This window comes from Tachypleus tridentatus, chromosome 10 (genome assembly GCF_004210375.1).
Source record: "Tachypleus tridentatus isolate NWPU-2018 chromosome 10, ASM421037v1, whole genome shotgun sequence".
Classification (NCBI taxonomy): Eukaryota; Metazoa; Arthropoda; class Merostomata; order Xiphosura; family Limulidae; genus Tachypleus; species Tachypleus tridentatus.
Window position 1 is genome coordinate 63,747,049 of NC_134834.1, and position 16,274 is coordinate 63,763,322.

A 16,274-nucleotide genomic window follows, 5' to 3' on the forward strand; every position below is an offset into this window, starting at 1 on the left:
GTTCATTACGAAAAATTTCTATTGATTATGTTATACTTTGAAATTGGCCATGGTCATTTTGCTTGATACCAAAAAGAAAAAAAGAAACCGAAACCACACAGTTGAGAAATTAACCCATTTTTAAAAGTTAATTAAGTCAAGCGATCCAATAAAAAAAGGAAGCCTCTCAATCTGCATGTTATCATTCTTCTTCTGAGTTGTTTCAACTACGAGAACGAGATTATAAAAAGACAAAACTAGCTCTATTTAACCTTCTCATTTATTAAAATTATTCTTGATTCCTTCGAAACTACATAGACTTCCCCACTACTGGTAACCATCTAATTGTATAGTTTGTGGGTGTGTGTGATTGTTGTTATTGCACGTCTCCCCTGCTATTGTTTTATTTTATTTTTGTAGACATTTCCAAAAGGAAATTTAGTAATTTTTCCAAAAAAAATTATTTTTACAATTTCCACCCTATTCAGTACTGCAAAATTACTTCAACGAATGCGGAAAAGTGTAAAATAAAAGTATTTGGCCAATTTCGATGTGAAAGCTTGTTTTCAAAACGGATTATTCGAAAATATTACAAAACACATAAGGTCTTTTGTATCGATACAAAATACTACTCACTACCCTTTTGCTTTCAGGTAGACCTTATGTTTTGGAGGGCTCAACGACCATTCATTAATGTTGAGAGAATATTATATTCTCTATGCTGTTTTGGATATGAGCTTGATTAATACAGAATTATCGTGCTCTAATATTTCGAGGTACAAATATTTCTATGTTTTGCACTGTTTTTAAGTAAATGGTTATGGCTATATACGGTCTTACACATGACGCAAACAGTGTTTCTTGTGTACTTTCTAATATATTATAACGACATCAACTGCTCAGTTACTGGGCTCCTACAACTGACATTTCCGCTTGTATTCCCACATCGTAAGCCTGACTTATTTATAACACGTCTTTATGTTTCCTCAACCAGATCGTTTTAGTCCATATAATTCCAGAATGAACCATTCAGATATGTTTCGCATGTTCATCCCCGTGTAGAATACGAACTGTGATCGTACTTATATATATATATAATGATTAACTTTTAGTGACAGCCAGAAGCTCGAACCTATATCCTTATATATACACGTTTTCTGAAAATCGACTGAGCATAGCTTACAAAAAATGAAAGCAAAGTCATACATTTTAACAGATGTTAAAATATAGTTTTCCTGTTTTTACACGAGGTAAAATAATAACTAAAAACGAGGGAAAATTTAAAAATATTAGTTGTAACGTTTCATTCAGGCTGTATATTGAGAATTCTAATAAATATAATTAACTAACGATTAGTCACTTTTTTAAAAACTTTAAATCTGTGTAACCATAACATTATAGATATTAATCTCTGGACACGTTTCTGCTGTTTCTCTGTTTGAATTAATATAAACAGTTTTCCTACGTTTCTTTCCTTATTCCTCTTTTCGTCGATATGAATAACGAATACACAAAAGCCATGAATGTAGACTCATATGTATACATACAGTATTGTGCAATAGTATTTAGACAAGAGAATATTTTGTCATTCTTTCCATTTGATGGAACTAATTCTTCCTTACCATTACAGGATGTAAATTTCAACACTATGGTAATGCTTCACTAATCTTTGTTTGAGCCAGGGCGTAAATACTTATCATTCTTAAGAATTCCCATATACTTTTATCAAGGGCATGTCATAAGAGTTCTGCTTGAATGAACATTCTGATCAAATTTAGGGCCTGAAATAACTGTCGTGGTATCCCATGCAGTGTATTAATTATATTGAAAGAATCTAGCAAGATGTGGTACTTGTATATGCTATAAGAAATCAATTTAATAGGGCTCCACAAATAAATATTAATAAAAAGAGTGTTCAACACTATATATTACGTTTTCTTGTCATACCACGACTCACAAAAACGTAGAAAATTGTCAGTATAGTAGAAAGTTTGCATAAAAGCTTTACATGATGCTTGTTGGATTATCCAACAAATTGGTGCAGTATCAAAATATCCCCCCAAACATCTTAGATAGTTAAACTTTAAAACAGGAAAAAATAGGCAAAATACTAAAATTTAGTGAAACTGATGTTAAGTATCTTTGGTTATGCAGCTTTCGGAGCAAAAGGAATACTGCTACTGATCTCAAGTATGAGATAAACAACCATATATTAAATGACAGAAAGATGTCCAGATCTACAGTGTAAAAAGGACTCAACGAGAATGGAATATTTAGTTGTGTGCCAGGTAAAAAAAAAAATATTTATTTCGATCGCTATATATTGTCAAGAGACTGAAATATGCTAAGAGCTACAAAAATTGGACTATTGACAATTGCAAAAATAGGTGTTATGAACAAATGAGTCCACATTTGAAATATTTAGTTCAAAATGTTGGTTATACGCCAGGCGGAAGAAAGGTGAAAGATACCTACCTCAATGCATAGCTCCTATCATGAATGATGGAGAAGGCAGTGTGATGGCTTAGAGATGTTTATCTGCTGAGGCGATAGGAGATATTTGCAGAATAGATGGAATAATGAACCAGTGCAAGTACTATTACATACTGATCTGTCATCCCAGTGGGTTTCGTATTATAGGTAAAGAATTCTACTACCAAGAAGGTAATGACCACAAACACTCCTCCAATCTATCTAGAAATTACTTACCTAAGAAAGAAACAGCTGGAGTCATTCAAGTGATGCAATGTTCCTCCTAAAATCCAATCTCAACCCAGTTGAGCAGATCTGCGATTTGATAGATTAAACACTTTCGAATTAAAAGTTACTTCCGGAAAACTTTTATGCGAATGCATTAGAGACATTTGGAGTAAACTCCCAAAGGATACTTTGATTAGGTATGTTGTAACGATACCCAATATCTTCAATTATTAAATCAAAAAGGAGGCGCATAAGATATTAACTGTCTGCTGAACTCAAACACTTACACTGAGTTTCTGTTGTAGTAAATATAAGATTAATAAAATTTTGAGGTTTCACATGTGAGTTACTTTCCATTGCTTTTTAAACTAACCTGAATTTGTTGTTTTACTTTATCCTAGCACTTTTGTACAGTACTGTATGTATATATATATCAGTCTATTACACTTTTCTTGTCAGTCTAATTTCCCTAAAGATAAATTGTCATACTTGTAATGATTCAGCAACAAATTTTACAGTAATAATGAAAACGTGTATAAAGCTTAACGTTTAGCGATGCATAACTAAATAACAATACTTTTTAAGTTGCAGCTTTTTATGTTACTTGAATCATACTTTTAATTTCTTATTCAATCCAGCCACTAATAAAACAATGAAAACAAAATAAAAGCATATGTGTTACTTTTCTTTAGGGGGGACATAGACTAGGGGACATATATCAAGACTGGTTGGGGATTATTGATAAGCTTCCCATCGTCATAAAATCACAATCTTCCCTTTGGGGTCATGTGTTTGCCCAAAGAGTGGCGATCGTATTCATTGTTTGGTCAGAAAAAAATACTTCAAGAATTGAATAATATTGACTAACTTTTTTCAACGCTAGAAACCCGGTTTCGATACCCGTTATAGGCATAGCACAGGCAGCTCAGTGTGTAGCATGGTGCGTAATCACAGACAAACAGATATAGACATGTTATAACTTCAAAAATTGTAGATAGATTTGCACGAAACTGCAAAAGAAACACATTTTTTTATTTTCTGTATTTTATATCAAACGTAAGTCGAATATCCAAACTCTTTGCTAAAAGATTGTTTACATTTACGAGTATGTTTATTCTTTAAGTGTTACTTAATTAATGAAATAACCTTATAGACTTGAACGGAACTTACTTGAAATGTCTTAGATACACTGCCCTTTTATATGGGTAATACTTGCTCGTATTAATGAATCTATTTTCCAAACATAATTAGATATATTGAATTATACCGTTTTTATTCTATATATGCCAACATTCATTTCTTCAATAACGTGTGAGAGTAACAAGTTGAAGATAGTTCCAATCTAATACAGTATTTTCAAGACACGTTCCGGTTCTTCAGCGGTATAAACACATCAGGTATTCCATTAGTTCCTGTTTAGTCACTCTATCAATAAATGGGCAATGTCTTTCTTATTTCTTCTTATGGAATGCTCATAACGTAGTTATCGCATGTACGCTGGAAAAGATAGCGCTATCGCGATTCCTGGGTGGTTTTCAACTTGCATAGTTTCAGTTGAATATTTATTCAGCTTAAATCAATCACAACTCTCTTGAGCACAGAAGCCAGAATGCAGCACAAACAACCAATATATGTATTCGTTCACTTTGATGATTATTCTTAAATTAAGGTTAAGTGTCACTTTGTTTTCAACCGTTTGGAATTTCTCCTCAACTCAGTCAGAAATAAATGCTGTAGCACATTTTCTGCTGTTCTTGTGGTTATTAGTCTCACGTGTAAGGCAACCAGTGCCAAAACGAATATCATAGTAATAATTCTTATCTCCGCTGGTTCTTTAATCTGTTTGTAAAATTACACTACGTATATATTATTTACTTGACTACAAAACTAACTTATAGATAAGTTTCTACCGCCATGCCTATCTCATGCCCCCCGCTGGTACTGCGGTATGTCTATGGTTTCTTTGTTTTTTGTTTGTTTTTGAATTTCGCACAAAGCTACTCGAGGGCTATCTGTGCTAGCCGTTCCTAATTTAGCAGTGTAAGACTAGAGGGAAGGCAGCTAGTCATCATCACCCACCGCCAACTCTTGGGCTATTCTTTTACCAACGAATAGTGGGATTGACCGTCACATTATAACACCCCCATGACTGGGAGGGTGAGCACGTTTGGTGCGACAGAGATGCGAACCAGCGACCCTCAGATTACGAGTCGCACTCCTTAATACGCTTGGCCATGCCGGGCCTTGGTATGTCTACGGATTTACAACGCTAAAATCAGGGGCTCGATTCTCCTTGGTGAGCTCAGCAGGTAGCCCAATGTGGCTTTGCTATAAGAAAACACACACACACGCCTATCTCATGCTTTGTTTAATGTAGAACTGTGGTACGTCGCACATTATTCTTATATAACCAATAATTAATTTATCAGTCCTTCCAAAATAAAACATGGTGGAATTAACAGTCCTTGTAATACTTTGGTGCACTACATCTAGCTTCAGTTTCATCATATTAAATATCATACTTTAAATTCATAACGTTATCTAAGTAACAGTATGAGTTACAGTGGTTTTGTCTCTTAATTTTTGTATTAATCTTTAAAGAGCTTTTACAATTTACATTTATTTGTTATGGTACTTTTATTTAACTGATAGACGTTTTTAATTTTAATTCACTTTTATCTGAGTCACTACAAGCTTAACACATTATTCAAAATAGCAATGCCATATTCATTCTTCTCAGGATATTATAAACATCTGTTATTAAATTACTTAAACAATAAGCTGAATGTCAAAATCAAACTTATTAAATTAAAATCACAAAATAATGAAATATAGAAACTCATAGTTACCAAATTAACTTAAATATTTTCTGAAAAGTACCATATAAACTGACATGAAAATAATTTATTTTATGTATATCTGTTTGTGTTTCACTCACTTAGGTCTACCAATGGCTCAGCTTAAAGACTGATAACGCTAGTGTTCGTGGCTTCTTCGCATAGACACAGAGCAGATAACTAATTATACAGACTTACGTCAAAATAAAGCACCGTACACACCATTTCTAAAAAATAACGTTTTTAGTTGCTATACAAATGACAATGTATAAGCGTTATGTGCACCTACAGTCACGCTAAAATAAATACAAACAGAATCCAGCATGGTCAGATAGCTGTGTAATTCGACTCGTAATTTGAGAATCAGGGGTTCGAATCCCTGTCGTACCAAAATTCTCATTCTTTCAGTCGTGGGGGTATTATAATGTCAATCCCACTATTCATTGATAACAGAGTAGCCTGAGTGTTGGCGATTGGTAGTGATGACTAAGTGCCTTCCCTGTGGTCTTACACTGCTAAATTAAGGACGGCTAATACAGATAGCCTTAGTGTAGGTTTGTGCAAAATTCCAAAACAAGCAAACAAATAACAATAATAGAAATTAGTACAATTACATCCTGAAATAAAGGAGTATGTTTTAATACACAAGTTAAATCGTTATTTGCTGAACAGTTCAGTTAAATAGGTGCCAGAGAGCCAGTGTTATTGTTAGAATTGAGGTATTTACTTCGATGATTAACATAATTAAATCAGAAAAGACTCCACTAATATATTTGTATCTCGTTTTCAACTAATAAGGCATAAGCATTTTTCTACTTATATATATATTGCGAATCATGATGTCTGTAAGAGCGTTCGCTTCTCTCTCGTTTGAAAATACGTGTACGCAGGTAAAGCTCAACATTCAATTTTGAAATGACTGGAGAACAGGTGTGAATAATGATGTTGTCAAATATTATTTCACAAGCAAGATATTTTACATTAAATTGTTATGAAGTAATCACACTATAATTTCAAATTGTGACGTAACTTAAAGAATAAAAATGTAGATTTATCATAGGGTGTTACTGAACGGCTCTTAGCATGAGTGAAATGCTCAATAATTAATTTTCGGAATGAGTAACATAAGTAATTCATGTCTTTGTAATTAAATGAAACTTACGAATGCAAGACAATTAATCATCTTAATGTATATGAAATAATTTAAATTGATAGATTAACTTAAAATGTTTCCTATCACTGGAGACGGGTACTTTTGTTAGATTAACTTAAAATGTTCCTGTCACAGGGGATAGGTACTTTTGTTAAATTACCTTAAAATGTTTCCTTTCACTGAGTGTCCGGCATGGCTTAGCGCGTTAGGCGTGCGACTTGTAATTCGAAGGTCGCGGGTTCGCATCCCAGTCGCGCAAAACATGCTCGCCCTTTCAGCCGTGGGGGCGTTATAATGTAACGGTCAATCCCACTATTCGTTGGTAAAAGAGTAGCCCAAGAGTTGGCAGTGGGTGGTGATGACTAGCTGCCTTCCCTCTAGTCTTACACTACTAAATTAGGGACGGCTAGCACAGATAGCCCTCGAGTAGCTTTGTGCGAAATTCAAAAACAAAAAACAAAATTCCTTTCACTGGAGACGGGTACTTTTGTTAGATTAACTTAAATTTTCCCGTCACTGGGGACAAGTACTTTTGTTAGATTAGCTTAAAATGTTTCCTGTCACTGGAGACGGGTACTTTTGTTAGATTAACTTAAATTTTCCCGTCACTGGGGACGGGCACTTTTGTTAGATGAACTTAAAATGTTGCCTATCACTGGAGACGAGTACTTTTGTTAGATTAACTTAAATTGTCCCGTCACTGGGGACGGGTACTTTTGTTAGATTAACTTAAAATGTTTCCTATCACTGGAGACGGATACTTTTGTTAGATTAGCTTAAATTTTCCCGCCACTGGGGACGAGTACTTTTGTTTTTTTACAAATAAGGGAGAAGCGATAATTCTCTCTTGGAATGTTTAGATAATTTTGTTATGTAAGTGAAAGCAAACAATAGTTCTGGAAAATTTACATAGCAAAAAACAACACTTGCCAACTTCTTTTATAAATATAAAAATTATAGCTACTTAATCCTGATATCTGAACGTGTTATTTATCAGAAATCACTGAAGGAAAAATAAATTTGATCAGAGAAATGCAAACTTGTCAGAGAAATAGAAAAATATATATTTTCCATTAAAGGTTATATTAATATACTAGATCGCCTGCTGAAGGAAGTGGTTATATATCCATTAAGCCTGATAGAAAATATTGGTTTAATTTCCTATTAAACAAACACATAATTAAAAAGAGATTTCCGAATTATTTACCACCTTCTAAATCCTTTGAGATATAGGATTCCAGTGTATCGAAAGAAGAATATCCAACAAGTGATGGTAATATTTAAAACTACAACTCATAATGGAATCAACAAATATACTATTATCAGATAACAAATATGTATTATTTAACTATTTCAGGTAGCCTACTCTGTAACTTCTAATCATTTGACCAATTAAAATTATATCCAAGAACATTTTCATTAAAGGGTAAATAAAAGTGACTAGCCTTTATCTGATGTAATTTATTTCAGATAGATTTTACCTTCGTATCTTAAACTGAATATATGATATTTAACAGGATAAAAGCGTTTTATTATCCCAGACTGATTCGAAAGAAAGTGTTTATTTCTCTTTGCAGAATGACGTATTCACGAGTTTGTCGCTAACATTTCCAGTATGGCTCTTTTCCTTCTCGACCAGGACGATATTGTTCAGTCTGTCCTTCACGGAAATCTGACAAATGTACCAGATCCTCCATCTCGAGTCGTCAAAATCTTTGTGAGCACCACCAAATCAGGTGAGAAGTCGAATTCGCCCTCACTATATAAATTTTAGCTTTAATGTACTTAAAACACAAACAGCTTCCAAATATTTAATCAAGACAAACAAACCGTTGAAGCATTACAATATCAAAAAGAGTCACGTGACGCCCTTACCGAATAACCTTTCAGGTGAGTAGTGAATGTAGCAAATAAAATGTTACCAGCAACTTAATTCATTATCTTTTTATGTAGTCTTCCTGGTGGTTTCCTGAACTCATAAATATAGTCTGATCTGGGCTTCTATCTTTCTCGAAACGTTACACATACTTGCTTTCTTCAATATTAAAATATGAATACGGATTCTGTTTTACAGAGATGTGGTTTATTACAGTATTTCAAATTCCACAGAAGTACCCGCAGCGACCCAACGGTAAGCGAGAAGTATTTTAAGGTTAAAACAAGCTTGAATACCCGTGGTGGATAAAGTACAGATAGCCCATCATGTATCTTTGTGCATAATAAGGAACGAACATTCCACAAAATATTTTTTGAAAAAACAATAACGCTAAAATATTTCAAAAACGAAGATATTGGAAGTAGTATTTATATCATTATTCTCTACTTATACAAAGTATATTACTTCAATAAAATTTCTGATTTTCATGTCATAGCCAACTTCTATATAGATACGCAAACTCCAAAATATTAATTAAAATCAATGAAACACTTCACCAGATGCAACATGTGCTTTAACTCTCAAATTTTCGTCACATAAACTTTACAAATATCCAAGGAGCTCTCCTCTCGGTAAACTTAATGCCACTTATGTGTATTCACTCCCACCTTTGCTAAGTTTAAGTAGCTTCTTTCTTTGCTACACTTTACTCTATTAATAGTCATTCCTTTCCTTTTTTTGTTACACCTTATTCTATTAATAGTCATTCCTTCCCTTTTTTTTACATCTTATATTATTAATAGCCATTCCTTCCCTTTCTTTGTTACACCTTATTCTCTTGATAGTCATTCCTTCCCTTTCCTTGTTACACCTTATTCTGTTAATAGTCATTCCTTCCCTTTCTTTGTTACACCTTATTCTATTAATAGCCATTCCTCTCCTACTCTTGCTACATTTTATTCCATTAATGGCCATTCCTGTTTTTTCTTTACTGCACTGAATTCTATTAATAGTCATTACTTTCCTTTCTTTGTTACACTTACTTATTTTCATGAGTAGCCATTTCTCTTCTACTTTTGATATGCATAAGCATATCCTATCTGTGCTGTACGTAATTCCATGAGCATTTATTCGCCTCCCACCTGCAATAAATATAAATCTACATAAACACCCATCTCTCTCTCTCTCTTTTATAGCATACTAATTTTAAACCAATAATAAATTCTTTTTGGATGTGTTGCCATCTGCTTTCTTTGATATTATTAACCAAACCAGTGGTGTTGTCCTTTTGAGTACTAAACATATTATTCTATCACTTAGTTACCAGTTTTTTCTTTCCCGATGACGCATAAGTATTAAAATGTTCCTTCAACCTAAAAATAGCAACAGTACTTTTGTAAGCAGTAGAGAATAAAGTAACTAAACATAAATGAAAAACAGGAAATTCCTTACTTGACGTCTATATAATCATCTACAGCACGCAAGATTCTTCTTTCTACAGGTTTACTGTTTGTAATTTTAACAAATGTGCTGAGCATACAGCATTACTTTTTAAAAAATGCATGTTATACCATCCAGAAGAAAGTTGTGTTAAAGGCTTAATAACAGGAAGATTGAAAAGACTAGACTAAACATAATATTCTCCGATAGTTTTATGCAATGGCACAAGTATGAATCGTTAAAATAACAATAATTTTTGTTAGAAAACCATACGTTCCTCTCAAAATATACATATCACTTGTGAAATATTTTAAGCTAATGTAAATAGCTAAAGCTGTTTTCAAAAGGCAAAATATTAACGGAAACGAAGACTATTGTTCTTAATTTAGTTCGTTTGTTTTTTAATTTCGCGCAAAGCTACACGAGGACTATCTGTGCTAGCTGTCCCTAATTTAGCAGTGTAAGAATAGAGGAAAGGCAGCTAGTCATCACTACCCACCGCCAAATCTGGGGCTACTCTTTTACCAACGAATAATTGGATTTACCGTCACATTATAACGCCCCCAAGGCTGAAAGGGTGAGCATGTAGGATGCGACCGGGATTCGAAACTGCGACCCTCGGAATACGAGTCGAACGTCTTAACATGCTTGTCCATGCCGGGTCATTTAATTAAGACCAAGCTTATTCTTATTTAATATTATAAAGAGTATTATAAATATACTCTTCAAAAAAAGAAACGCAAAAGGCAAAATTTGAGACATATTGTTAACAAGTTTATTCCGGGTAGTTCTGTATGACATGTCTGAAACTTTGCACATTCACTGCTGAACATCCAAAGTCTGCAAAGGTGAAGTCCACGCTCACTAGGTGAAGTTTAACGTCACTCAACGTCAATAATGAGTATGCCCCCCGTGAGCATCAATAACTGCTTGGCACCTCCTGCCCATGGAAGCGATGAAATGACGAATCACATCCTGTGGAATGGCTGTCCACTCAGCCTGCAAAGCTGCTGCAAGCTGAGGTAGAGTCTGCGGTTGAGGTTGTCGCCGTCGCAGACGTTGGTCCAACTCGTCCCAAAGATGTTCGATGGGGTTTTAATCTGGTGATTTGGAGGGCTAGGGAAGAACGTTGATGTTGTGATGTCTCAAGAAGACAGTGGTGAGTCGGGCTGTGTGAGGACGGGCATTGTCATGTTGAAAACCTCGTTGACGCTCACCATGATGGGTTGCACATGGGGTCTAAGAATCTCGTCGACGGTTGCGTACGGTCTGATCGGAAACCTACGCAGCCCTGGTATGGTTGAGGCAGTAGACGTTGCATTGGTAGTCCTATCCCGAAGGTGACGTAACCGGATATAGAGATCTTGTGCGGGCGTGGTCACACGAGGTCTGCCAGATCGTGGACGGTCACGAGTTGATCCATGTTGTTGGTGACGATTCCATAGCCTGTTGATGTTGCTTGGGTAGACATTCACAGCTCTGGCAACATCTGATCAAGATTTGCCTGCTTCCAAGCGACCAATGGCGTTGTTGCATTGTGCTTCAGTCAGTCTTGGCGTAACTGTATTGCGTGTCAGTGGCTTAACACTGAGCTATGGAAACCGAGAACCCGTCACTTTTATAGGGATTTTGCACATGTTGTACTTGCAGAACATGCAGATCTCTCAAACAAATTTATTGGACACGAATGCGTTTTGGCGAAAAATCCGATGTTTTCCTCTGTTTTCAAAGTGCACAACTTTTATTGTCATTTTGGTTTGACAATCAGTGCCTTAACGCGTGTAACATCACATACTCTGAGCTTGTAACGTTAGTACATATATTTCTCTTTAAAATAAAAAAATATCCCTTTTGCGTTTCTTTTTTTGAAGAGTATGTGTTTATATTACATATAATTATTTTCGTATTGGAAAATATGAGCTGTATATGAAAAAAATACTCGATATTTTAATTATAAAAAATTAACGCTTACTTATTTTAAGGCTTCCTCTTCGTATAATTTAAGAATCAGTCAAATGATTTTGTAATATGTTATAGTCTGTCATCGATGGTTCTGGAAAATGTAACATTACAACTTTCTTAAGATAATTATGTTTGAATATTTATATAAAAATATTCTTATATGAAACTTCCCAGTCAAGTGGCTAATTCTGATTAGTTATAGAAATATTTTTTTATTTGAAAACCTGATGACAATTATTTAATTTGTGTGGTGTGATTGCATTTGTTATTTTAAAGAGCTTGTTGCACAACTCAAGTTGTTTTCACACATTTTCAAGGAGAAAGCCTAACAAAATTCAAATGTAACGAACTGAAACATTTGGGGAAAATCTTTGTTGTTTAACAAAAATACTGATATTTTTGTTTTTCAAATACAAGATTTAAATCATATTTAAAATACGACACAAATCATATGGTGGAGTTGAGACCAAAATAACTTTGTTATATTTAATTACGTATTTCCATATGACATTTTGTCTTTTTACGTGGACCATTTTAGCCTTGTTACTCCATAGGTTGTTCCTTTTTATCTTTAAATGCGTGCTATTTTTAGCGTCCCCCGCTGGTAATAGCATTAAATCTACTGATTTACAATGCTAAATTCATGCGTTCGATTCCCCTCGATGAACTTAGCAGATAGCTCGATGCGACTTTACCATAAGAAAACACTTATCCTTGTTACTCCAAAGGTTGTTCCATTTTTACGCTAGTTACTCCACAAGCTGTTTATTTATCTTTTCCTTGCGAAATAGCAGGAATTCGGCACTGTGCAAATGCACATCTGATACCGTGCACAAAATGATATAATTTAACATTAGATGTTCCTTAGCTTTTACGTTTCACTTATTTTTCATCTCTAGTAACTGTTTCCATAGTAACAGCACAAAGAAAGAAGTGAAAAAAATTGCAATGACATGAAAAATCGCAATTGGTCCGAGAAAGGAAGAAAATAATATTCTAAAAGAAAGTATTGTTTTTTGTTTGTTTTTGAATTTTGCACAAAGCTACTCAAGGGTTATCTGTGCTAGCCGTCTCTAATTTAGCAGTGTAAGACTAGAGGGAAGGCAGCTAGTCATCACCACCCACCGCCAACTCCTGGGCTACTCTTTTAACAACGAATAGTGGGATTGACCGTAACATTATAACGCCCCTACGGCTGAAAGTGCGAGCATGTTTGGCGCGACCAGGATGCGAACCCGCGACCCTCAGATTACGAGTCGTACGCCTTAACACGCTTGGCCATGCCGAGCCCTGAAGGAAAGTAATAAAATGAGACATAAGCTCGAATATGTGTGGAAAAAAACTTTACCTTAGGGCAGATTGCTTTTATTATTTTATATTTTCGTCTCAAAAGTAGAATTCTTAACGAAATTTGCTAAAATCAGGGGTTCGATTCCCCTTGGTGGGCTAAGCAGATAGCCCGATATGGCTTTGCTATAAGAAAACACACACACATATATAATGATTTACAAAATAAAAGCTTAAATTTTATGTTTATTGTAGCAGAGTTTATTTTCTTCATATATTGTTAGATGAACGTTCGTGTTGAGGTTCGCTATTAGTACTATCACTTCTGTTTATAACTATATCCTCCAAAATTTCCAAGGCCAAATCGCTCATGTCTGCACCAAGGAAACGTTTACAGCCAATAAAAACCTTAACGTGTGTTTCTAGTGGAAGTAGTAGTAGCTAAGGAAGTGCGTTTGTGAAATCTTAGTAAATACAGGCTTCGTATTAAAGTTACTGTTCGCCGATTTAACGAAATCGAGGAGTTGTACTAAGATCGTTGCTAGCCCATAAAGTAAATATAAACCTAATAATTTATTTTGTTGGATCTTTACTAGTAAACCAACGTATAAAAATTACGTATTACAGCAGAGAAAATGTTCTTCTTGGAAAAGCAAAAGTCCAAGAACGATCATAAACTCTAGACAGAGAATTATTACAGTAGAACTTGTTTTTCATGTACAGCATAAACTGGAAACCATACTGGCACAAAATATGTTGACCTTAATTGCATGTTATAAGAACAATCATTTTAGGCCTCGTGTTGTTCTTAGGACTACAGTTTCCAAAGTAAAATCTTCAGCAGAAGACGGTGGGGTCAGACTTAGATTATATATGCATACAAAAATCTGTCAAGAAACTTAAATTCTTCGTTTCATACAAACAATTGTGATGTATGGAATCCATTGCCGTAGGAAACAATTTTGGCACATTATTATTTCTTGTGGGGGTCTGAGATATGCTTCCCTAGAAATGTTTGACGGTAAAATGCTGTGATATTGAATTTTGAGCCATTTTAACTACAAATACTGCATACATACAACGTAATGCATTAAATTAAGAGAAACAAGTTTTAATACATTACACAATAAACTATAAATTGTAATTATAGTTGCCATGATAAAGTAGTGAAGTCATAATCTGTCTGGTCTTACCGCTTCCTACGGCTCTGAAATCTGTCTTTCTAATACACACCGTGAGAAATTATAATCATTAGCCATACAGCTTTGAAATAGGTTTCTTATTTAAATAGATCTTTCTAGAATCAAATATCTTAGACTCACTTTTTTTAGTCATTTGAATTTTTAATACTAATATACCTGAAGTATAGTTTATTTACCAACAAAATATAGGGCCCAGCATGGCCAAGCGTGTTAAGTGGTTCGACTCCGAGGGCGCGGATTCGAATCCCGGTTGCACCAAACATGTTCCCCTTTCATCCGTAGTGCGTTATAATGTTATGGTCAATCCCACTATTCGTTGGTAAAACAGTAGTCCGAGAGTTGGCTGTGGGTGGTGATGACTAGCTCCTTTCCCTCTAGTCTTACACTGCTAAATTAGGGACGGCTAGCGCAGATAGCCCTCTAGTAGCTTTGCGCAAAATTCAAAACAAACAAATAAATCTTCCAATTTTAAGACTTTTCGCTAACAGAGTGGTATTTACCTTGTACGATCTACTAGTACGTCATTTTGGTAAGAGTGTAGCCACGTGTTGCATTTTCTAAAGACTTATCTCATTAAAGTTGTACAATGTACATAGCACTCTGTCCTGAAATTACAATCACCTTAAACGTTACATGTCTGGTTACCTAAGATTTTACATAATTTAGAATCTAATCCATTATCTCTCATATGCCAAGAGAGCGCTCTACGAATTGAATTAAAGTATTATTTTTTAGTTAGTGCTGGCTGATAAAAAAACACTTTTAGTAATTCAGACTACCTAGCTAGAACATGTTTGTTTGTTTTTATAAACAAAGTACTCATTTTCTCTGTGGTTATTAATGTTTTTTTTTTTGTTGTTGTTCAACTGGGAAACGAGCCTACAATGTTTTGAATATCAAGTGAATACTACATCATGATTGAACTAAAGTGTTAAGTTCAGGTTTCTGCTACCAAACTACATTTTGGCTAGATAACTTATTTTGCTACTACAATCCTTCCCTTTTATAAGTTTTAAATAACTTAAGATCGAACTTAGTATCTCTTGTTTCTCAGACTAGTGTACCACTAACTGATGTAAATGATTGAAATAATAATCTAAAAAAAAACAGTATCAGCAACACTTGCATTTCTCATGCTTACATGAACAATAACCTTGTAAAAGAAGCAAGAAAAATGTTTTAAAACAATCTGGACATATTGTCAGTTATTCAGAAATCTGACTGTACCTTATACACAAAACGAACACATTCAGAAAACACTAAAACGCATACCGTATTACTTGGAACTTAAAATTAGGGTGCGTCTTAAATTCGAGGTATTATTTTTCTCTCTTTGAAAGTCTCGAAAATATCATTTTCCTCAAACAACAAAGGTTTTCGAAAACATCCTGCATTAAACAAAAATTTGGACTATATTTTAAAAAGAACTTAGCTCACAAAGACTGAAAAAAAAAATCACTTATGAAACGTCAAATTTGCCGATATCAGAGCATCTAGCGGTGTAGTTGAATATCACCGTCTTCAGTCTTTGTCGGACTTTCCTGTTGTTCAGACGCTATTTTATTGTGCTTTTGTTTTTATTGCGTTTTTAGCCATAGGAAAGCGTTTTACATATGGTGCCAGATTTCAAAGAAAAGTTATTTTGTGCACCGAACAGTTTAGGAATCGTACAGCCGGTAAAAAAGTATACAGCGAGTGAGGCAAATGTACGTCGCTGGTGTGGTATGAAAACCAAGTTGTCTTCTTGTCATGAAAAATACAAAATCATTTCCTGGCCCAACAAAACGAAGACATCCTGAAATTGATGTCGCTGTTTTAACGTATTTCAGAGAGTTATG

At 34.5% G+C, this 16,274-nt stretch overlaps 1 protein-coding gene across 1 annotated transcript in view; it reads left to right on the top strand.

The window, feature by feature from the left end:
* Positions 1–16,274, top strand: part of LOC143229444 (protein qui-1-like) — a 147,726-nt gene that overhangs the window by 47,094 nt on the left and 84,358 nt on the right. Inside the window, exon 2 of the mRNA XM_076461781.1 lies at positions 8,247–8,405. Coding sequence (XP_076317896.1) covers positions 8,285–8,405 — 121 coding nt within the window. The 5' untranslated portion in view covers positions 8,247–8,284. The remainder of the gene's footprint in view (positions 1–8,246; positions 8,406–16,274) is intronic.